General features: G+C 36.7%; 1 protein-coding gene across 3 annotated transcripts in view; it reads left to right on the plus strand.

Moving 5' to 3' along the window:
* DLC1 (DLC1 Rho GTPase activating protein) overlaps nucleotides 1–24,273 on the plus strand; it is a 523,594-nt gene that overhangs the window by 207,634 nt on the left and 291,687 nt on the right. For all 3 annotated transcript variants that reach the window (XM_058441995.1, XM_058441994.1, XM_032162429.2), the window contains exon 4: nucleotides 3,597–3,737. In XM_058441995.1, coding sequence (XP_058297978.1) covers nucleotides 3,597–3,737 — 141 coding nt within the window. The remainder of the gene's footprint in view (nucleotides 1–3,596; nucleotides 3,738–24,273) is intronic.

Consider the following 24,273-nt stretch of genomic DNA (forward strand, 5'->3'; position numbering starts at 1 on the left):
GTATTGAGATTACAGGCATGAGTCATCACACTCCATCTCTTTCTGAATTTAATTATTGGTTATTGCTCCACCATTTTCCCCCACTCCTCTTGTCTGACAAATCCAGTAGTGCTAGTGCTGTCTCTCACCACAGCACCAGATGCGATTGAGCTGCTTCTCTTCCTTGACTTTCACTCCGCCCCTGGCTTCTGGCTGCTCTCCTGTTTTTCCTTCTATTCTTCAACAGTTGCCTTCCAGACCCTTCAATGGCTCGTCTTCCTACATCTGCCCCTGAAATCTTATATCTAGACTCTATACTCAATTCTCCCTTTGCCTGACTTTGAATATTCTCCCTGGGAATCACCACAGCTTCCATGCCCTTCTCTATATTGAGGGTCACCAGTGAGACCTTTTCTTGTGATCTCCAGATCAGAACAACCAATGGATCACAAGATGCACCCTTCCCTGAGCCAGAGTTGAGTGGTATAAGCACTTCTAGCACACATCACATTGGAGTCCCTGCGATGATAAAAACCCCACAGAGAGCTCTATATTCCCAAAGCTGGCATAATTGGAGGCATAGCGTAACACTGATAGATGGAGTCTTGCAGGAAGATGGCCTGTAGGATTAATTACACAAAGCAAGGTGGGGGTGGGGGGTGGGTAACAGGGAAATTATGAGTGGCAGCTGTAATGATTGCCCAGGGTTTATTCACTGCTTGGTTTGCTTACGGTAGCAGTGGAAAATTAAAGGAGGGAGCCGATGTGCGAGATCTTGGGAGAGCTTTTGGGTAATTTCTCAAATGGAACAGAGGACAGAAGAGAAAATAATAAAGATTTGTACTAAACTACACATTGATGGTCCTATTAAAATTACTTATTTAGTTGTGTTTGAGGCCTCTGCAGAATATCATGGTGGTTACTTTAAAAAGTTGAATTCTGGGGTCAGGCAGACCTGAGCTCTAATGCCAACTCTACCTTGGGATATGACTTCGGTCAAGTTATTTACCTTAAGCCTTGGCTTCACCCACCATCTCTCGTGTGATGATGGTACCTCCCACATAGAGTTGATGAACATTGAAGCAGATAATGGTTGTAAAACCTTGTCTGCGAAAGGTAAAAATGCAATAAATGGTAGAGTTTTTAAAAGTTATTATTTCATCTTGGAAGCATTATATGGTTCGAAAGATACAAGATTACTCTGTTATTTATCTAATCAAATCACAGATAGGAAATTAATGCAAAATATTTCTGATATACCTAAAGGTCAAATATAAGTGGTTTATAAATTACCTGCTACTTATCACTATGCGTTCAATGGTTATAAATTATCTGCTATTTAAGACTACTTGATGTTGATCCAATTTGAAATTCTAATGAATCATATTCTTAAGGTAAAATGTTGTTTGTCTTTTCTATGAAAAAAAAAAGAAAAAAAGAAGACATGGCCCTGATCCAAAACCATTCCAGGCATCAGCAATTTGGTCAGAGTTATGTCTTCTACACACATGCGCGCACACACACACACACACACACGCACACATACATTTAAAGAGTGTAACATTACTTTTTGTTGCATGTGTCTGTTGTACCCTTCCAACTGGAGAAAATTTTGTTTCAATGCTTTTGATCACATAATTTTATAGCAGAAACTATAAAATTACTTCTATTGTGAGAATTAAGAAAAGGTATTAATATTTTTCAGTCGAGTTGTTTCTTCATAAAGCTGTATTTAATGATGATGTTCTATCTGCCAGGCACTATTCTAACACCTGGGGACACATCAGTAAACAAGACAGGTGAAGTCCCTGCTCTTGCGATGCATAGAATCTAATAGAGGAAGACAGAAAATGATTATAAAGAGGCCAGGCACGGTGGCTCACGTCTGTAATCCCAGCACTTTGGGAGGCCGAGGCGGGTGGATCACAAGGTCAGGAGTTCGAGACCAGTCTGGCCAACATAGTGAAACCCCCGTCTCTACTAAAAATACAAAAAATTAGCTGGGTGTGGTGGTATGCACCTGTAATACCAGCTACTCAAGGAGGCTGAGGCAGGAGAATCGCATGAACCCGGGAGGCAGAGGTTGCAGTAAGCCGAGATGGAGCCATTGCACTCCAGCCCGGGCAACAGTGTGAGACTCCATCCCAAAAAAAAAAAAGAATTATAAAGAGAGGTGGATGCATAGACAGATGGGTAGGTAGATAAATTCATAGATTGTAGATAGATACATGATAGATAGATAGATGATAGATAGATAGATAGATAGATAGATAGATAGATAGATAGATAGAATATGTAGTAGATTAGCAAGCAAAGAGGATTGTAAAATAGAGAATGATATATTATAGAGGTTGAAGGGAGTAAAGTTCTTTGGTTTGAAATGTCAACGGATGCTTCTCTGAGGTAGTAAGATTCAAGTTGAGACCGGAGTGACAAGAAGGGGCCAGCAAAGGGAAATACTGGGACAAGGGACAGGAAAGAGCACAGGGCCTAGTCCCTCCTGTAGACACCAGCTTACTGTATTAAAAGACATGATCAAGAGCAGGCAGGACCAAGAAACAAGAGAATAGCAAAGCTAAGACCAGAGAGTTGGGGTGTGGGACGTGATATTTGACCATGTGAACTGTGGCAAAGTTGAGATGTATAAAGAGGATACATAGAGATATTTAACTCATAGTTTTCTCAGATTAAAACCCTAGAGTGATTGGTGCCTTTGCTCCATCCCCTCTGCAATTTTCCCCTCCCACCTTTCCCCTGTGTAATCAAACCACCTATAACTCAAAGAAAGCATATGATATATTAAAGGCACAGCCTTTGCAGAGGTTACCAGGTAATTATATCCACTCAACAGACATTTCTTGACCTCACACTATGTCGTAGTTGCTAAAAAAAAAAAAAAATTAATAGTAACAATATTTATGGGAGTAGCTAGCATTTAATGAAAATTATTAGGAGCCAATTACAAGCATTTTGCTTTATGCTTTATGCTCATGAAACTCCATGAGTGTCTACTATCATTATACCTATTTTCAAACAAGGGAATTGAATGATACATGACAAAACATAATTCCTGCCCTTGGTTTATTAGATAGACATTTGAGCTAAACTATTCCCGGCCACCGTAATAGCTGTCACCATAGAGGTTGAATAGAAACATAGAAGAGATTGAGGTAAGGAGAGATGAGAACTCTCTTTGTATTTGAAATCCAGTGGCCCTGTGAAGAACTCTGGGCAGCACTGTATCGTCACAGGAGTATCAGTGAGTGATTCAAGGTCACACAGTAAGGAAGGTATGGCTGTGGGCTTCTGCCTTCTAACTTCTCTGCAGGGCCCTAGCTAGCCACACTCCTGGCCTTTCCAATGCACATTAAGCCGTTAAATTACCAAATAGTATGTTACCTCTTTCTCAAGTATTTGCAGAGCCTCTGATGAGTACAATGGTTCTTACAAAATAATACACGATTATGTGTGACACGTCAGTGTCAGCTGTCAGCAACTCTTGAGTGTATCAGTGTGCATTGGGAGAAAGAAGAAGTGACAAAATGTTGGTGGTAGGAAGAAGGACATTTGGGAACATTCACACGTCCTTCATACCAGTGCATTTGTTTTTTTAATAGGATCTGGAATCAGGATCTGAAAGTGGAGCAGAAACCATTTCAGTAAATCAGACACGAGTAAATTTGTCTTCTAACACTGAGTCCACGGACCTCCCATCTTCCACCCCGGTGGTCAATTCTGGAACGAAACCCAAGACTACGGTGAGTTCTAAATGATAACAGACAGTCTCTGTGTGTAAATGTTGATGATCATCAGGTAAGAGTTGATATTCATTCAATATAGAAGAAATACTGTTGGAATCTTAGCCATAGTGACTTAATAATATTTAATTTATTTAATCAAGTACAACCCTGAAACATGTTGTTTGTTTTATAAATGATAACACAAGTACTTCATTGAAACAGGTCATGAATTAAGAATTATTCAAAACGTGCTAATTAAATTTCATTGCTGGATACTCAGAGCTTTAAAGAGCCAAGAATCCAAAATCTGGAGATGCCTTTCCCTACACTATTATCCTGACAGCATTGCTTACCAGTTAGAAAATTGTTTCTTTAAGATGTGATGAATTATAGATGACATATGATGGATGGATGGATGGATGGACGGATGGATGGATGGACCGATTGATAAAAAGAAAGAAATGATAGAGATAGATGTAGATGGATGGATAATTATATATTTAGATTGATATAGACAGACATAGATAGATAGAGACGTAATAGGTTTATATACAGAGATACATAAAATCATCCACATCAAAAATTTTCTGTGGGAATTAAACGAAAGAGCATATATAAAAAGTGCTTAGTGAAATGATTGGCACAGAATAAGTCCTGAATAAATGTAAGGTACTATCATTATTATTATAATACTTAATAGACTTTACAATGCTATTAAAACAAATTATTCCACATGGAATAATACACCACGAAAGGAGGAAACTGCTTTGGTTTGAAATACTTCATGTGTAGATTGTGAATAAAAGACATTTTCCTTTAAGGAAAGAGTTGAACTGCAACAAGAAAATAGTATTTGACTCTAAAAGGTAACATTTATGGAGGAAGTAATTACTACTTCAAATATCTAAAATCCCAGTAGTTCCAAAATAACCTTTCCTAGTTTCGTGAAAATCATAGTGTCGTATTATTTTTTATGCCCATGTTAGCTTAACACAAAGAAACAAGTCTGGATTGCTTGTTCACTGCATTTAAAATAAAAGTCAAGTCTAAAATGGGACTCAAAAGATAATACTCCGATTTTAAAACATGACAGATTTGCTGCAATTGCAAGAAGAATGAAAATATGTCATTTAAACGACACATATGCATGGTTTAAATATTTACACGGAAATTATGTTCCCTGTGTTATTTATATCTAAAACATTTTTATGGAATAAATATTTATTGAACATCTACTATATGTCATGCACTAGGCTACGTGAAAAAGACTTGGGGAGGAATAAAACATATTCCCTGTCCTTAAACAGCTTACATTCCAGCAAAAGGAGGTAAGTATGTAAACAGTGAAATGCAATGAAACGCTATGCAGGCTATGATAATACTGCATATATTGGGAATAGGAGGAACTGGAAAGATACTGCACAGTGATCTTTTGGGGTAAACTGAAAAATTAGATTCAACAGTAATGTGTGCCAACAGGCATACTGAAATGGAATGGTGCTCTTCGTTTTCATAATGGGTAGGGAAGGTTGAGATACAGAATTAAGATAAGAAAATGGAAGATCTCATTTTACCATATTCTGATTAAAGAAAATGTTTTTCTTAGAAAACCTTCTCAACAGTTTTGACTTGAAGTTTTTGAGAATCATTGATGCATTGGCTTTTTTTTTTAACATTGGGAACAGGTTTGGGGCTCACTTTTTAAAGGTATTTATTATTTAATTCACTTTTTAAAGCACCTGTTAGTATCCTGCAGGGCAGTTCTTTTCTCCCTGATATAATTACCAGTGGTATCCACTTTCTCTCTTGGAACATACACATTTCAGTGAGTGACTGTCTTGTAATTCATAACAATGAGTTGAAGAATGTGTGCAGTTGCTTACTCTTTCTTCAGTTACCCCTGTGTTTATAAATGTGGTCAATATAGTTACACAGCAGTGCGTATACATTTTTACGGTAACCATTTTTGGTAAAAGTTTTTTATGAGAAACATAAACTCATCAGCTTTCCCAGTATTTTAATTTGTTAGAGTGATGGAATCGTTCAATTTTTTTTTGTTCTGCCGTCAATTGACCACCCCACGATCGCAATTAAGAAATACTGAAATCAATTATTGAACAGAAAAATATTTGTATGTACTCCAAATCAAATATTTTCTGAAAATACGCTAACTTCGAAGCAAATTGGATGCGAGTAGCATCCAGCTGTTCAGGTGTGACTTGCCATCTGGGAATACAAGCAGAGCTTTCTAGTCATGCCACAACTCATCAACCAGTGAGCAATGAGAGTCGTCATGCAGTTGACTCAGCCTTCAAAACAATATTCCTCTTCAAGACCACCAAACACTGCAAAATAATCTTGACCAGCAGCACAGGTGGACTTAGACAACTACACATACAGCTCTGTCCAGCTACTGGACTATAATTTAGTAAAGTTCTCTAGCAGGCCGTGAACAGTACCCAGAAAGAAATACTCCACCATCATCAAAGACAATCCACTTTTATGAAATTTCTTTTTTAAAATGGCCAATAATAAGAGTAACTTGAAAAACAGGCTATTTCTTCTGTTTTCTTTTTTCTTTCTTTTTTTTTTTTGAGTTGGAGTCTCACTCTGTCGCCCAGGCTGGAGTGCAGTGGCATGATGTCGGCTCATTGCAAGCTCTACCTCCTGGGTTCACTGCATTCTGCCTCAGCCTCCCGAGTAGCTGGGACTACAGGCACCTGCCACCACGCCCAGCTAATTTTTTGTATTTGTAGTAGAGACGGAGTTTCACTGTGTTAGCCAGGATGGTCTTGATCTCCTAGCCTCGTGATCCACCTGGCTTGGCCTCCCAAAGTGCTGGGATTACAGGCGTGAGCCACCACAACCGGCCTATTTTTCTTAAAGTTCCAGGATACATGTGCGGAACGTGCAGGTTTGTTACATAGGTATGCATACGTGTGCCATGGTGGTTTGCTGCACCTATCTACCCGTCATCTAGGCTTAAGGTGGGAATGTAAATTAGTTCAACCATGGTGGAAGACAATGTGTTAATTCCTCAAGGACCTAGAATCACAAATGCGATTTGACCCAGCAATCCAATTACTGAGTATACATCCAAATGAACATAAATCATTCTACTATAAAGATACATGCACATGTTTGTTTATTAAAGCACTGTTTACAGTAGCAAAGACATGGAACCAACCCAAATGCCCATCAATGATAGACTGGATAAAGAAAATGCGGTACATATATACCATGGAATACTATGCAGCCATAAAAAGGAATGAGACCATGTCCTTTGCAGGGGCATGGATGAAGCTACACTTTGTTTTGAGGGGAATAATTCTTTCAATTTGTGTGTGGGCATGTTATTTTTTCTTGTTATTGGTGTTGTTATTCTTTTAGGTACACCCTTTTCACTACAGTTCAAAAGTAATTCTTGGGCCATGGATCAATTTTATGGTTGGAATATCAGAATGAAGAATTTTGTCTATGAGAGATTAAACAGCAACTTTCTCCCACAATTTGGAGCTTAAGGAATAAATGATATGTAATAACAGTCTAGATATTTTATGAAGAGAGAGAAAACTGTAATATCCTACACAGCTCTTCTTTTTACCATGAACAAAAGTTTTAATTTTAAGTAGAAATATGAAATTCTAAGAACACCTACTTAATACATCAAACTATAATGAACTAACCCTCTGCTCTGTAATAACACAATTTGACAGCATGCCTACCTTCATTCCATAATTAAGGTTACTTTGATTTGCTGCTATGAAATCTATTTATAGTGGTGACCACAGTAAAAACCACAGAAATTTGGCTTTCCTTTTGTGTGTGAAGTCTCTGGGTTTCTAAGTGCCTATTTTTCAGTAAGATTATTTTTCTTTTAAACTTATTCTTAGAATAGGACCAGTGAGTCATCGTCACATTTTTCATTAATTCTATGTATAGATCATGCTGAAAATTAAGCATTAACATAGATTTCTGAGATGTATTTCATAAAAAAATGAAAAAGTTAAAATGTAGGTTATCCAGTGTCAAAAAACACATTAGAAAAAAGAAGAGGCCTATTGTGTCATGTTACCAAGCTCATCAATTTCTCTCCTAAATTCTGTTTTGTTCTTTTGATACGTTCTTTTGATACAGTCTCACAATGCCTTTCACACTAGACTCTTCCATAAACAACCCGCGAGCCCCTGTATCATTTTATGTGAAGTGCTTTGATTCACTGTACAGCAGTACACTGATATCACTCTCTTTTCAGTGGCTTGAGTTCTTCCTGGTATTAATATAGGATTGTTTCACGAAAGGTTTTAAAGCTGAACATTAAAATCTCTGAGGTTTTGTTGTGGTTGTTTTTCCTAAAGATACTTTACTTAAAAGTGCAGATATGGCCGGGCGCGGTGGCCCACGCCTGTAATCCCAGCACTGTGGGAGGCCGAGGCGGGTGGATCACGAGGTCAGGAGTTCGAGACCATCCTGGCTAACACGGTGAAACCCCGTATCTACTAAAAATACAAAAATTAGCCGGGCGTGGTGGGGGGCACCTGTAGTCCCATTTACTCAGGAGGCTGAGGCAGGAGAATGGCGTGAACCCGGGAGGCGGAGCTTGCAGGGAGCCGAGATCGCACCACTGCACTCCAGCCTGGGTGACAGCGAGACTCCGTCTCAAAAAAAAAAAAAAAAAAAAGTGCAGATATTCATTAAATCTCTATTAATCAAATATTTATGAAGAAAAGAGCCAAGCCCCAGATAACAAGAAAAATGTCCTATTTATAAAATAAGTAACTGAAGGAATAAGGAGAGTCTAGCATTCTACTGTGTAGAATAACCAAGAACATCATCAAGATTACACAAGATATGGCAGCCAGATCCTCAATGCTCCTGAACGCTGTACTATACAGGGATTCACAGGGTCAGCACCTGGATTCAGAACTAATATAAATTGGCTTGAGCTGTTATTATATCAGAAACAAAACGTCACTAATATTTGAATGCTCGATGTGCACAAGAAGAGTTTTACTGAACAATAAAAAACAATGGCTGGCTCCTCAAAGCAGAGTGTAGGTTACATGCTTGTAACATCATTTTCTAAATCACACATGCACCGCAGATTTTATATATATGTTTACATATGTGTATGTGTATGAGTGAATGTGTATATATATATATACATATAACATAGATTATATATGCATATATTTGTGTCCTTATGTGTGTATATATATTCACATCAGATGTTATTTTTCAAAAATAACATGTGATGTTATTTTCTGAAGTGTTATTTTGATGTTATTTTCCAAAAGTCTGTGTTGTATAATTCTTAATCGTACAGTAGAATTTTTAAAGGGAACCAAATTAGTAATTATTAATTATTAAGTTCTTATGTAGTCATACAATCGTTTAGTATAAATTATGTTTATTAATTATGTACAAAACTTGCTCAGGATAAACACAGAAACCACAAATGCAGATTTGTTTATTGTTACCAATGTATAGTATGGTTTTGTTTGTATCTGGGATAGGAGTTTCAGCTCTGGAATGATCTGAGAAATAGTTTCAAAACAGAAAAGCTTCTAAGGTAGAAGAACAAAGATTAATGGGCAGGTTTTACAAACAATAATCAACTTGTTAATTATTGCCACTGAAAAAGTAAGAATTCCATGTGGCACTGCTTAAAAATAAAAATTATAATGCCAATAAAATACTATTTCAGTGGAGAGTTATTTATTCAAGATGTCTAAGACAGTCTGATTGGAAGTATGACATTAATCCATGATGAATTAGCCACAAGGGATTAGGGAAAAAAATTATTATTTTGGAATTTATTAATCAACTAAATTTCTGAACCTGTAAAATTATATTTTAAATTATGTATGCATAATTTATGTATGCATGCTTTTACATATTTGATACATAATTTTAAAACGTATGCATTTACACATTTCTGGGAAGACTGTCAAGAACTCCATCAGATTTTCAAGGACTGTGCGAATCCCCATAAAGTAATGCTACATTTAAGTTTTCATGGTTCAGTCAGTTATTCAGTGAAGCAACCCAGTGTTGAACATGTGAACGTCTTTGCTACAAATAATAAATATGCTGCAGATACATTGACATTTGGGTTTATTTCCCAATGGATCGTTGCACCGTATTACCTTTGCAATAAATGAGGCTATACTTTAGGTATATATGAAAACTGATTCTTCTATGAAACTATAAAATGTCATTTGCATTTGTTCCAACTATACCACATATAAGCAAAAATAAAACTGACCCAAAAACAAAAGAAAAACCACCAAGGTTTTCCCTTAGTAATTTCAATGTAAACCAGGTTTTATATTTCTAAATCCAATCACATATTCCATACATAGGATCATTAAACTAAAGTCACTGTGCTTGTGATATATTAGTGAGAGGTAATAAAATTGAAAAAAAAATCTTCAAATTCTACCTTTCACATCAGTTTAAAGTACCATTTATAATTAAATTTAAAGGCAAAATTTTACTGATAGCTTTATTTTGTTTTACCATGTTATGATATACTGTATGTTTGCTTAAATGGTTATCAGATGAATTTTTTAAGAAGACTGGTGATTTTCCCTAATGCTGTTCAATATTCAAAACAAAACAGAAGGATAAAGTACTGTCTTTTACAAGTAGAAACTGGAAATGCTTACTTTCACTGAAGTCTTGGGGAAAGAATTCAAGGTAATATAAAAAAGTGGCTAGAATTTAAATAGTATTTTATGTCACATATGTTATTATTAGCTTTCATATCTTGAGGAAAGAAACAGTCAACATACTAAAGGAAAAAATGATATACATGGAATTTTTAAGGGAAGTTTAGACAACTTCTTCAGACACATAAAAAAATTTGAATTAATACAGTTAATTAAAACATTTAAACACAAATGTAATAGTCTTAGGAAAGAATGTCTTTTGATGTCATGCTTTTGAATATGGCAATTTTATTTTGACATGACAAAGCAATCACATTAAAGTATGTGGATTTTTAAAGAAATATTTGCTTCTGTTGGTAAGATCCTCATTGTTTATGAGAAAGAAAAATAGGCAAAATTTATAGCTTTTTAAAGAAGAACTGAGTCACCAGAGAGCTGGAAAAAATGTGTCTAAAAAGAAAATTGTTCAGTGATTATTATAATGTGATATTTCTTAGAATTCTATGATTTAAAAGCATAGAGGATTTCATTCACCTAGTCTGGATTTTGAAATAATAAAGAAATGTGCAATTCATTAACTTTGGACTCTGAAAAATAGAAATATTTCCACAACCATTTACTTTTATGTTTTAAATAAATTCAAAATTCTCTCATTGCTTGTTGTTTTAAGATACTGACGTCTGTTTTCAATCCATTTATATGTTAACTCAAGACAATCTTGTCTGTGATGGGTTATTCCATCTTCACAGTCACCTCCTCATATACATCTTTCCACTTTGAATCTTGGAATTTCATTCTGTCGAGAATAACTTGTATCTTGATCTATATAATACTTAGCTCTGAACACATTATACTGAAATAATTTTGGGGGCTGGCAAACTTGTTTTTCTCCCTTGTGTTTAGTTTGTAGTAATCTGGTTAATTTTCTGGAGCAGAATTCATAAAACCAAAAGAAATACGGGAAAAAAATGAACACATATGAATGATAGGTTAGAATTGAATAGATTAATAGCATAAGAAATAACATTTAAAAATCATTCCTGCAACCTAAGACTTTAGTCATATGAGTAGTACTTTGCATGTTATCATCATTATAATGAGAAAAATTTAGTTTTTCCATGGACCAATATGACTTCTTGAATTCAACTCATATTTTCATCCAAGAGAAATAACAACTGCCAGTTACTTCTGGGCAATATAAAATGGCAAGCCAACAGCATGCCACATCACAGCAACCAAAAGTATAATTCATAGCACTGAAGGGTAATAATAACTGGTAAGCCATTTTCACAGTCTTCACTTTATTCATTTCAAACCCAGTTGTCTCCAAGCTCTAATTACATATTAAATATTTTCCCATATTTTTCCACCTTCTTGCTAACAGACTGATAATTAATTCTGTCCCAGGCATTTGATGGCCTCTGTGCTCACGTCTTAAAGACACTTGAAGTCAATGAAAGGTTTAAGCAAGGATTTCATGTGAATATACAAAGTTTACACAGAAGGCATTCTTGACTATAGCTTTGAGCTGAATCAACCACATACGAAATTTCAAAATGAAACAATGAAAATATAAGCCAACCATCTGAGTAGTCTGAAAATCACATATATAAATATTTGGAATCATGTAACAGAAATTTGAAAGTAAAGGAATTGTTTACTCTGTACCCTCATGGAGTCCTAAGACACCATCACTTGAAAACCTCCTTTATCCTTGATGTTTTAGGTATTTAATGAATACTTTATCTGCTCCTTTCATTTATTTTTAAATCAATCGTCTATACTCCTTAGATTTTTGTTGTCATTGTTGGGTTTTAGCGATTCTCTAGTCTTTCCGCTTTAACAAGCTGGTATAATCCAGACCACCGCCTGAATCAGTAGATTCCTTCAAATGAAAATCCACTGATGTTATTGACTCTAATTGTTTCCTCTTTACTGTAGATTGCTTTATACATGTTCTGCTGTTCTTGTTTTGTTTATTCATTTTGAAGGCCCCATCTTTGGATCAGGACTGTAGTAATTTACTAGATAAGCATTTACCAAATTAGTTGTAATATGAAATGCAGAGAATGATGCAAACAAGCACTAATAACCAAATAAATCAGGGCCACTCCCACCATGCACTCTAGGGCACCCCCAAAACTGCCTTCCTCTACCTGTCCCAGCCAAGCTGACTGAGCTTTAACTCTTTTATATATTGGCATTCTTTATAAGATGTTCTTTGAGTCATCCATGACACAAATTTCTTTTAAATTCTAGACTAAACGAATTATAAGAGAGAGGAAAATGTTGAAGAATTTTTTTTTTATGTCCAGGCAGCCTCTGGGATAAGCCTGTTTCATTTCCAAGAGCACCCCCACAAATTCACCCCCAGTACTTCCCTGTCGCTAAGGCACTGCATTCATTTCTAAGGTTTCTTCATCAGTGAGTTCTGAACCCTGGACTAGACAGACAATAAGAAACAAAAAAACATGTAAAAGACAGCAGACTCCAGATTAGAGCAACTCAACCTAGCCTAGGTCTAGGGTTCTGCTGGCCCAAATCATTGAGGTCTTAATGGAGAACAAATTCAATACTTTAGAACGCTGGGTTTTAAATAGATCATTGGTCATTATTTTTTACATTGTTTCTTTTGTAGAATTAAGTCAGAATATTAAATGATTTTTTAGAAGATGAACATTTAGAATTGAAAACTAGTAGAATTTCCATTTAAAGATATTTCCCAAGCAATTATTAACCAAGTATTTAATTTTTCTTTTTGTATTAAATAGTTTTCTTTTTGCATTAAATCCAATGCCACACACACACACACACACACACACACACTATGGCAGGAGGTTCTACATACTTTGTGATCTGTATTTCTAATATTCCCTTATGTAGTTATATAGACCAAAAAGGAATTGCATATTTGTTAAAGGACCTTTTTTATTACCAGTGATGTCAAATGTTTCTTATTAGATAATTGAACTCCTTATTTTAATGTAAGATAATCCAAAGGTAAAGAACAAAATTATAAGACATGTGTAATATGGCTCTTTAATGTCTTTATGATAATATTCTACATTTTTAATTACACAGAGCCTTCTCAATTTATAATGTAGTTGAACTCAAATACTATCAAGATTTTGAACACTCTCATCATTAGATTACGAGACCTAATGCACTTAAAAAAAAAACAGTTATAAAGAACCAATTAGGGTTATGCATAAACCGCTGTGCCAGGTATTGAGATAGAATTTTCTAAATATAAAGAGGGGGCATGACATGTTTGGAATTCCTGGAATCAGACTGTAAGACCAAGAATTTCCTGGAAAGGTATACTGGTGAGCGTTCTCAAGAGATAGACATGAGTGGACGTTAGGAAGGTAGACTGAGGGGGAACAGGGTTGGACTGAGCTGCCATGCAGTTACAAGTGCAGCCTCCGTGTATTCCCTGGAAAGCTCTGAAGCCTGGGGGACCTTTCAGAGTTCTTGCAAATTAAGGCGAGGAGGCTGGACCTCTGCAACCTGCACCAGCCAACCATAACCTTAGGCTGGTCCTAGAAAGTGCTGGAATGTTGAATGGGGCAGTTATTTGAGGACCAGAGCCTTTCCCAACAGGGAAAGCAGCCACAGCCATTGGCATCCACCGTTCTCAGCTGCTGGGGAATTGGTTCCCTGGTCCTGAGAGCAGCCTGGGAATAGCTCTGCAGGCTCCACCACACAAGCCAGGACATCACCTTCATGGGCCACAAACTCTGACACAAGCAGCAGATACCCAAACACATGGTTATGAAATGGCATTACAGTGAGCACCAAATTAAAGCTATTACCAAATGATTAAATGTTAAAGACATGTATACATTATGTTACAGACAGTGGGAGCCTGTAGTCCCAACCACTTAGGAGGCTGAGGCAGGAGAATTCCTAAGATCCAGAATTCAAGGCTGTAGTGTGCTATAATCATGCTTGTGAATAGCCACTGTACTGTAGCCTGGGAAACACAGGGAGACTCTGTCCAAAAAAAGAAGAAGAAGAAAGAAAAGAAAAAGGAAGGAGAAGAAAGGGAGGAAGGCAGGAAGGCAAGAAGGAAAATAAGGAAAAGAAAAAATGAAAAACAAGTAAGGAAAAGGTGAAAAGCCGCAGGACGTAAGACATCCCAGAGAAAATGACAATGAAATGTGACCTTCAACAATGACCGGGAGTTTCCCAGGTGAACAAAGGGGAAGAGGAAAAACATGTAAAAACATCAGAGAGCAAAAAAAGTAGTCTGTTCATGGGTTACTGGGTAACCTAATTTGAATAAAGTATGCTGCATATAGCTCCAACTGGCAGAAAATGCAGCTAGAATAGCCTTTTGGGAGAGTTTACGGAGAAATTTCAATGTTTTGTTAAAAAAAAAAAATACACCTTAAGGGAAATGTGGACACGGCTTTTCAACAAGAAAACAAAATGATTTGATTTATATTTTTAAAAACTAGAACTCTACAAGTAGAGTGGAAAAATGGACTCAGATTGTAGAGGAGAGAAGAGATTGAAGGGCGATAAAAAGATAGGATGTTTGGCGATGATGGAAAGAAAGACAGGCTAGCAAAAAGCTTTATTGAAGGAAGCTTTATCATCCTTTCCACTGTTTCATTGTTCTCCTAGCAGTGTAGCCTTATCTTAATTGTGCATCACTTAATGGAATGCAATCACAAAGAAAATTTATTTTTTTCTGACACCTACCACTAGGAACATCCCACGTGAGCTACTTTGTCCCTCCCACTTAGACAAAAACTCAGGAACTCCCATGATTCTTACCAGATATTCTTCCCTAACACAAATATTTTAAATGTCAAAATATTACAGTCTCAATTCAGAAACTGATATGTTCAATGTCTGTAATAATCAATAGTTCCGTCTTCCTTTACCTGTAAGACTTCCCAAGCAAATACTAACCAAGTATTTAATTTCACATTTAGCATTTCGTGGATATATCAAAGTTGTGAGATCATTCTCCCACTTGTATTTGTAGTTTTCTTTTTGTGTTAAATCCAATGATGTACACACACATGCGCCCTCACACACACACACAGACACACACACACACAGTTTTGTCTTGCTTAAGGTAGGTGTCTACCTGCATCCAGGGAAGATTGTGGGGTGCGAGTGTTCTGCTTCCTTTTCCTTTCTAGCTCATTCTATACATCACTTGCTAGCAGCTTTGTGATGGGGAGCAGAGGTCTGGCAAGAACAGGAAAGTTCTCACTGGATGAAAAATCGCCATCTGTAGGTCTACAAGGTATTAATCTCTTGCCTGCTATATCAATTATCTGTTGTTGTATAATAAACTATACTTAAACTTAGTGGCTTAAAGTAACAATAACGCAACCTCATGAAAGACCTTGCCTGAACAAACCACTCCTGAATTCCTGATACATGTACACCATGAAACATAATTGATGATTAGTACTGCTTTAAGCCACTAAATTAAGAGGGGGTTGTTATGCAGCTAATCTCACAGTTCCTAGTATGTCAGAAATTTAGAGCAATTTAGTTGTATGGGTCTTTCATGAGGTTGCAGTCAGTTGTCTGCTGGAATGCAGTCGTCTAAAGGTTTTACCAGGGCTACAAGATCTACTTCCAAACTGGCTTATTCGTGTGGCTGAAATATCGGTGTTCGAGCATTGGCTCTTCTCTGTGTCATTCTTCCCAATGGGGATGCTTGAGCATTCTCATGTGGTGGCACCTGACTTCCACCGATGCAAGTGAAAGAAATCAAGGAAGTCAACCTGTCTTATTTTCTGTACTGTATTGATCACGCAGACTAGCCCTGTTCGATGTTGGAAAAGGTCTAAACAAGGGCATGTTTATAAAAAGAATTATCAAGTGGCAACTTGGAGGCTGGTTACCACAATGTGCCATGTCTCTAATGCATGCAAAAGCACTGACCTGCTCCAAATGGCCCCCAAAAGATAGCATCTGTTCAAAGTTCAAGATTTTGTTAAATAAATCAGATCCAGGTGCAGATGAGACTCTGCAGGTCTCAGGTGCACTTCCTCAAGCACAGCCCCTCAGGTATAGTTCCTCTTTCTCTGAAGATATGCAAACTCACCCAACATACAGTGGTATGACAGATATGGAATAACAACTGTAGACCCTCTCATTCAATAAAAGGAGGAAACAGAAGGCACGTAAGTGTCACTGGTCTATAGAAATCCTGAAAAACAACAGGGCACATATTTGAAGGTCTTTGGCTGGAATCATTCATACCACTTCTGGGGTTGATCCACCAGTACTTTCCTGTGAGATGTGCCCTTTGAGTCTTTCTTCCTTTTTCTAATGAAATGCCCCATGTTTGCAAGTGAGATGATTTCTCATCTTGTTTTCTTACTGTGATAATTTGGTGGTCCAAAGCTCTCTTTTAATTTTTCACTATCTCTGAACCTTTTGAGCCAAGCTAGAGGTGTTTCTGATAATATTATCTCTTTAAATTTTACGTATTTCTTATGTATCTTATTAGGGCTCACTCCATTACACAAAAGTCACAGTTACAAAATTCCTCAAGATATGTCTTTCTCTATCTCAGGCATCTATTGAGGCTTCCGAAAGACATTATCTTCATAATTCTTTTAACCCCTACTTTTTAATGTACGGGATCTGTGAAGTACCTTTTAAAAATTCTGGAGGACTTAGAACTGCCTGAATAGTTCTCTGAAGTATCATCTCAGGTATTTCTGAAGTCTTAGCAAAGGATTTTATGTTGAGACCATATTTTCTTGAGTATGATCTAGATTTGTTCTTAATTATTTCTTTATTGTAGTATCATTTGCTGTCTGGAAAGGCTGTGAAGAAACAAAGTTTTATTTTTGAATCCAACAAATTCTGGCACCTTTATATTTTAACACTCCTTTAGCTTATCTCTCCTCTTTCATTTCAGTATATGTAATAAGAAGTCAGAAATTACCTTTAAGCCTGGAAATCTCCTTATCTAGATCATTATGTTCTTTAGGTACATTTTTTTACTTTCTACATTACCACACACAACAATATCGCTAAACTTTTTTCCTCTAAATAAGAAAGATTCCATTTTTCTAATATCACTTTCTTCATTTTTCTTTAAGCTTTCACTGAAAGCCCCCTCAAAAGCTACCTGGCTTATGCTAACAGTACGTTTAATGTCCTTTCAGTAGTACTCTGTTTCCATCTGTCTAGCATCCACCTGCCCCCCAATCTCAAAGTCCCTATCATATTTTGTCAGTTTTTAGTTTTTTTCTTATGGTGGCCTAAAAATCCATCCCAGCCATCTATTGCTGCATAACAAATCCCCCTTAATTTAATGGCTGAAAACAGTACTAATCATTTATTATGTCCCATGGTTTGCATGTATTGAGAATTCAGTAGCGTTTTGTTCAAGCAGTTTTAGGACAGGGTCTCTCATGAGACTGCACTTAGGGGTTGACAGGGGCTGGAGGGTTCATTTCCAAAACAGTATACTCATGTGGTTACAAATTGGCTCCTCTTCACCTGGATCTCTCTATGAAGCAACCAAAATGTTCTCACATCATAGCAGCTGTGTTCTTCCAGAGTGAACAATCTAAGAGACAAAGACAGAAACTGCTATACCTTTTATGAACTAGCTTTCACAGTCACACACCAAGATGTCTCTTGTATTCTACTGGTCATATGAACCTATCATAATCAATGCGAGAGCGGACGCTACCAGACATATCTACCAGGACACAGAGATCACTGGAGGACATATTGGAGATTAGCTACCACACCTGTAATTTCCTTAATGTGGCCTTTGCACTTTCTTTTTTTTTTGGCAGGTCAGTTACTTTTTCCACAACCCCTAGAGATACATGAAAACTTTCAACCTCTCATCTTCTCCCAAGTGAGGCTTCTGTGTATCTCTAGTCAACCCTAGGGACAGACCCTTACACAATGCCATGTGATACATCTCTGGTCTGTGAGAAACACAAACACTGCCAGTTTCCAGCCAAATTTAAGAATCCAGCTGATACTAATACAGCCACACCTCCTCTGGCTTGTCACCAGCTAGACACCGCAACAAGCCAGGTCAGGTTCCTGTGTCTCCCGCACTACAGGGACTCATGTTAAGCCCTCCATGTCTATAAGGTCCCTTAGAAGTCCCTTTCATCAGCCTTGAAATGAGAGCAGGCACCATATTAACCCTTCCCTAGAGGGCGAAGTGTGTTGGAGGTGGACGTTTTCATTGCATACAAAAATCCCAAATCACTTTCTCCCAAATCCTCTGATTCTTGATCCTATTATAACCTCCAAGAAGGCAGGAGAATTGAGTTCTTGAAGGCATACTCCTCCAAATACTTCTTGCAAGCTCTGCAGCTCAGTCTATTAGTTTGATATCGAATTTGTCCCCTTAGGGTTTGGGTCAAAATTTTAATTTTAACATCTGATCACAGGGAGCTGTGTCCTGAGCTGCGATTATGAATACCGGGAGCACATTTCATCTCTGCTGCCATCTGAGAGATAAGAACAGTTTGAGGAATGTAAAACCACAGAGTCAAGGTTATAGTGATATTTTTTGTCATTCACTAAAACTATATTTAAACAGCACTAAAGATGGGTACATGCAACCCAAAGCCGGATGACTACCACCCTTTGGTTCCTTAATTGGTCCTGCTAAAGGCAGAGTTTATATCCACAAAAAGGTGGAGGAAGGGGAATATTAAACAATGGGTTTTCTTTCAAACATTAAATTAGAACACGTGAAGTGGTCAGATGATATGTTAAAACACTACAAAATAGTTTGAATGTTGATTTACAATGGAAACAAATACAAATAAATTTGAACTCAATAAAAAAGTGATGATGACTCTGCTTTAAAATGGGTCCAAGTAGTTTTCCGGTGAGAATAACATATAAGTGTTTATCAGTTTGCCTAGACTCTAACTCGTTTCTTATTTGTGGTCTTTATGACATAATTTTCTATTATGGAGCTTGATTCCTTCCTCACTTCTAACCAGTGCTAATGAAACTTCCTTCCATCCCAGGCAAACTTTTACGGGAATGGTGGTGAGGAAGAGATCCAATGACAAGGAATGAGTGGTGCCTGGCCAGAAAGGTTTTGTAAAGTTCAGTTTACTGCTGAGATCTAGAAACATCAGCAGCTTTCTGGGATTAAGAAGGATGGACTTCCCCTCCCTGTGTCTATGTGTTCTCATTGTTCAAGTCCCACACATGAGTGAGAACATGCGGTGTTTCGTTTTCTGTTCTTGTGTTAGTTTGCTAAGAATGATGGTTTGCAGCTTCATCCATGTCCCTGCAAAGCACATGAACTTGATCTTTTTTGAGGCTGCATAGTATTCTATGGTAAGCGTTAGGTCAAACACCTAATGCCTGAGGGGCTTAAAACCTAGATGACCGGTTGATGGGTGTAGCAAACCACCATGGCACATGTATACCTGTATAACAAACCTGCACATTCTGCACATGTACCCCAGAACTTGAAGTAAAATAAAATAAAACAAAATAAAATAAAATAAGGATGGATTTCAGCAGTAAGTAAAGAGGGTCCCCAATTTACAATGATTTGACTTAGAATTTTTTGACATGAGCATGATGCAAAAGCAATATGTTTTCAATATAGTATTCAATAAATCATGTGCGATATTCAACACTTATAAAATAGGCTTTGTGTTAGATCTCTTTGCCCAACTGTAGGTTAATGTAAGTGTTATAAACACATTTAAGACAGGCTAGGCTAAGCTATGATGTTCAATAGGTTAGGTGTATTAAGTGCATTTTTTACTTAAGATTTTTTTCAACTTACAATGGAACATAACCCCATTGTAAGTCAAGAAGCACCTGCACTGTTGTGGGGTCTCAAATGGTCATATCAGGAATGGGTGAAGGGAATTAGGCCAGGCTGACTCCAGGGAAGTAAAAGGACAAATTCTGACTTTTCAGCTGCATGGACACAGGAACTGGCCCCAAGGATACCTATTTTTATTCAGACTTAGACTAAAGGACCATTTTTCTTGACATTTCAGAAATATTGGAATATTAAATGCAATTTTTCTAACCAAATACCTGTGAAAACTTTCATTAAAATGTTATCATCAAACCAGAAAATAATTATTGCATATCTGATTCTATTTAAAACCTTGAGGCAAAAAATTAAAATTATTTCAGTATCTTTTATTACTGTTAATATTATATATTTATTATTTGTCCTGATTCCTAGCATATCTCTGAGTTACACAGAGTAAACAACATAACCAATTAATTGGTTTAAGAATATTGTCAGAGCGGATTATTCGTAATTATATTTGCTGTATGAATTGGAAGGGACATTACAAGGACATGAACTATATGCTCTTTTCTGCATCTCTAGAACTAAATTAAATCAAAGTTTTAACAAGTTAGGTACATATTGGAAGTTCTGTTCATCTTTCAGGCTGATGAAAGACTCTCAATATTGTCACAAACAAAAGGAATATATGTAATCAGGTGTCTGAATTTAAAATAGTTCTGAGATAAAAATACATAGTTTTGAAAGGTTTGTAAATAAGTGAAATAATTCAATAAATATGTATATAATATCTATAGAAGAATCTTTTCAGGTTTCATTAATTGCATCTTTATACAATGTGTTTTATAGTGCACAAGAATGTTCCTCCGCCCATTACAGATATTTTAGGGAAAACTCTAACCTACTCAGTCTCTTCTTGGATCACAAATTTGATTGCCACATGTAGTCTTTTCAAACATTATATTTGAATCCTAGAGAGAATTCATACATCACTAACTTAAAATTCTATCGCCTTTAGATAACTGTGGGGCCTTTCAAAGGACTTTGTTCTCTGATGAGATATAGTACAGGTAGACTTTTACAATTACTAAGATTCTTTTCCTGGAATTAGAACATCTTACACCTTGAAAATGATAATGTCCAAAAAAAGATCAATGCTAATTAAAATAGTAACATCATTAACACTTAAGAGAGTACTACTTCAAAGGTACTGCTACACTTAACATACTTGTATCAAAGAATAAAAACGTGTTAAGTGTAGTAGTACCTTGCTTTTTGTTTTCCTGTTTTTGTTTTTTCTTTCAGAATGCTGCCATCTTCTGGTCAAATTATATCACTTCACAAACACAACAAGACTCGAAACAGGAGGCCAATAGATTTACACAAATTTCCCTTTCACCATTAACTACCACCTATTTAAGATCTGTGCCTCCAATGTTCCAAAACTAGAGACCTTTAAACTATTGTTAAAAAATTTTCAGAGGTTAAATCCACAGAAGACATTTCATGACTTGTAATGTTATGAAAATATATACGTTTCAGGGATTGTAACGTTATGAAAATGTGTATCGCATAGTAAATGCATAGGAAAGTATAGATAAGGGAATATTTGACTTTGGTCTATGTCTATAAAAATTGATGTCTTAGGATAAGGAAGCAGTTTTGACGTATATTTGCTGTTTTCATTTCTACAAACTTTAATTTTCAAGGTAACTCACCTTGAAAGAGTATGTTTATAGTAGCTTATAAAAGCCCTTATTGAATAACTGTCCTTACAACAAAGGAGACAGTTGTGGCTGGCAAATTTCTTCTTGTCATAGAATTGTTCATATTCGTGACCACCTTTAGATTATTTATCAAAGAATGTGTAATTTAAAGGGCTAGTTTTTATATACATATGCATGATTACTTCCAAATTCCACACTTCTACACTCATTCCTTTTCATTCACTCATTCAATGAACAAACATTGGAAATCTTATATGTGTCAGTCTCTATGCTAACCACTAAATTCAAACAGAAATAAGATGCTGCCTTTGCACTTGAGAATTCACAACTGAGTGGATTCCTTTAGCCAAGCCCTAGAAATCCTCACTGAAACACGCTGTTCTTAACTTACTCCGCCAACGAGATTTTAATCTACCCAAACCAAGAACTAGTAAATCACAGTGCAAAAGTGTGAAGCATCCAAAAGATTCATTAGCTACTGCTTTTTGTCACTGGTTTCTACCAGATTTTTTTCCTTCCCCTCTTTATATTTACAATCTGCTGACACATTTAATCTACACCAAATAGCCATGAAATCAGCCACAGTAACCAATTTTGAACAGGTGAAGAATCCTGACCTAGCGAGACCGATGGACTGGAGTCACTCATGAAGAGCTAGGATTAAACATTGGCTCAGAAGAGCGGTCTGATCTTGCTTCAGTCACCTCTAACGCCTCTGGGGGTGAAAGCAGGAATTTACTTTTCCAAAACTTTGAAATGTTACCTGAAGCAGAATTCTACAGAAAGACACAAAGCACACTGATAATTCTAAATTTCAACTCCCCCTTTGCTACTTATAAATCCAAAAAATCAAATCACTCTTCCTGAGCTACCTACCTGCCTTATTTCTTAACATTTCTAACTCTCTATTCAACAAAATCACACGTTCTACTCTAACCATATTGCCTTTCCTATATTCAAAATTGCCTGATTGAAAGGGTCGGTTGCAGGCAGGGAGAAGAGGAGGGGATTCTATGCCTCATAGATGGGTGGGATTCCAGGAGTCAACCATGTTTCTTATAGCACCAAGTCACGCAGAAGATTTGGTCACCAGAGTGCTTACTTACAAAAATAGAGGAAGGGGAATGTTTGTCATTAGCAAATCCTTCCCGTTTGGACTTACTTCACTTGCAGCACCCCACTGTTTTTCCCATTAGTCAAAGAAAGCAAGTAAATAACTACATGGATTGCTGTATGGTGTTTACTGGACAATGTGAAAATGTTTTCCATTTTCTCTGGAAGAGAAAATGGGAGCCAGTACAAAGACATGAAGTGTAAGAATTCACGTGATCAGTTTCTCACGGCCACACCATTTTCTTCAGCTAGCGGATGCTAGGAAGATGATGTAGGAACAGGTTTTCCTCTTTTCGGGGCTTTTTCTTGGAACAGTAATTGGAGCAGCATGATTTAAACTCTTTTTGGTTCGTGCATGTGAAAATATTAAGAGAAAATTTGAAAACCTACAAGTCACTCTCACAAGTATCCTAGATCTCCCCTATTCCTTGAAATTTTGTAGCCGATGTTGACTATATAGAGATATACATTTTTTCCTCCTGTATTCTTTTAACAAAAGCATAATACTCTGTCAAATATTACTCCATAAAGTGGCACCTGTAGTTTATGTTCTTCTTTGAATTCAAATGATGGCCAAGCTTTGACAAATATAAATGATTCCTTTAATTCTCATCTCACGGCAAAAAAAAAAGTCATCATTGAAAATATCCAGTTTAGATAGAAGATACGTATCTCAAAATAATAAGAGCTATTTATGACAAACCCACAGCCAATATCATACTGAATGGGCAAAAACTGGAAGCATTCCCTTTGAATACTGGCACATAGGGATGACCTCTCTCACCACTCCTATTCAACATAGTGCTGGAAGTTCTGGCCAGGGCATTCAGGCAGGAGAAAGAAATAAAGGGTATTCAATTAAGAAAAGAGGAAGTCAAATTGTCCCTGTTTGCAGATGACATGATTGTATATTTAGAAAACTCCATCGTCTCCACCCAATATCTCCTTAAGCTGATAAGCAACTTCAGCAAAGTCTCAAGATATAAAATCAATGTGCAAAAATCACAAGCATTCTTATACACCAATAACAGACAAACAGAGAGCCAAATCATGAGTGAACTCCCATTCACAATTGCTTCAAAGAGAATAAAATACCTAGGAATCCAACTTACAAGGGATGTGAAGGACCTCTTCAAGGAGAACTACAAACCACTGCTCAACGAAATAAAAGAGGACACAAACAAATGGAAGAACATTCCATGCTCGTGGATAGGAAGAATCAATAAGGTGAAAATGGCCATACTGCCCAAGACGGAATCTCGCTCTGTCACCCAGAC

The sequence above is a fragment of the Hylobates moloch genome, unplaced genomic scaffold, assembly GCF_009828535.3.
Source record: "Hylobates moloch isolate HMO894 unplaced genomic scaffold, HMol_V3 SCAFFOLD_8, whole genome shotgun sequence".
In the NCBI taxonomy this organism is placed as follows: Eukaryota; Metazoa; Chordata; class Mammalia; order Primates; family Hylobatidae; genus Hylobates; species Hylobates moloch.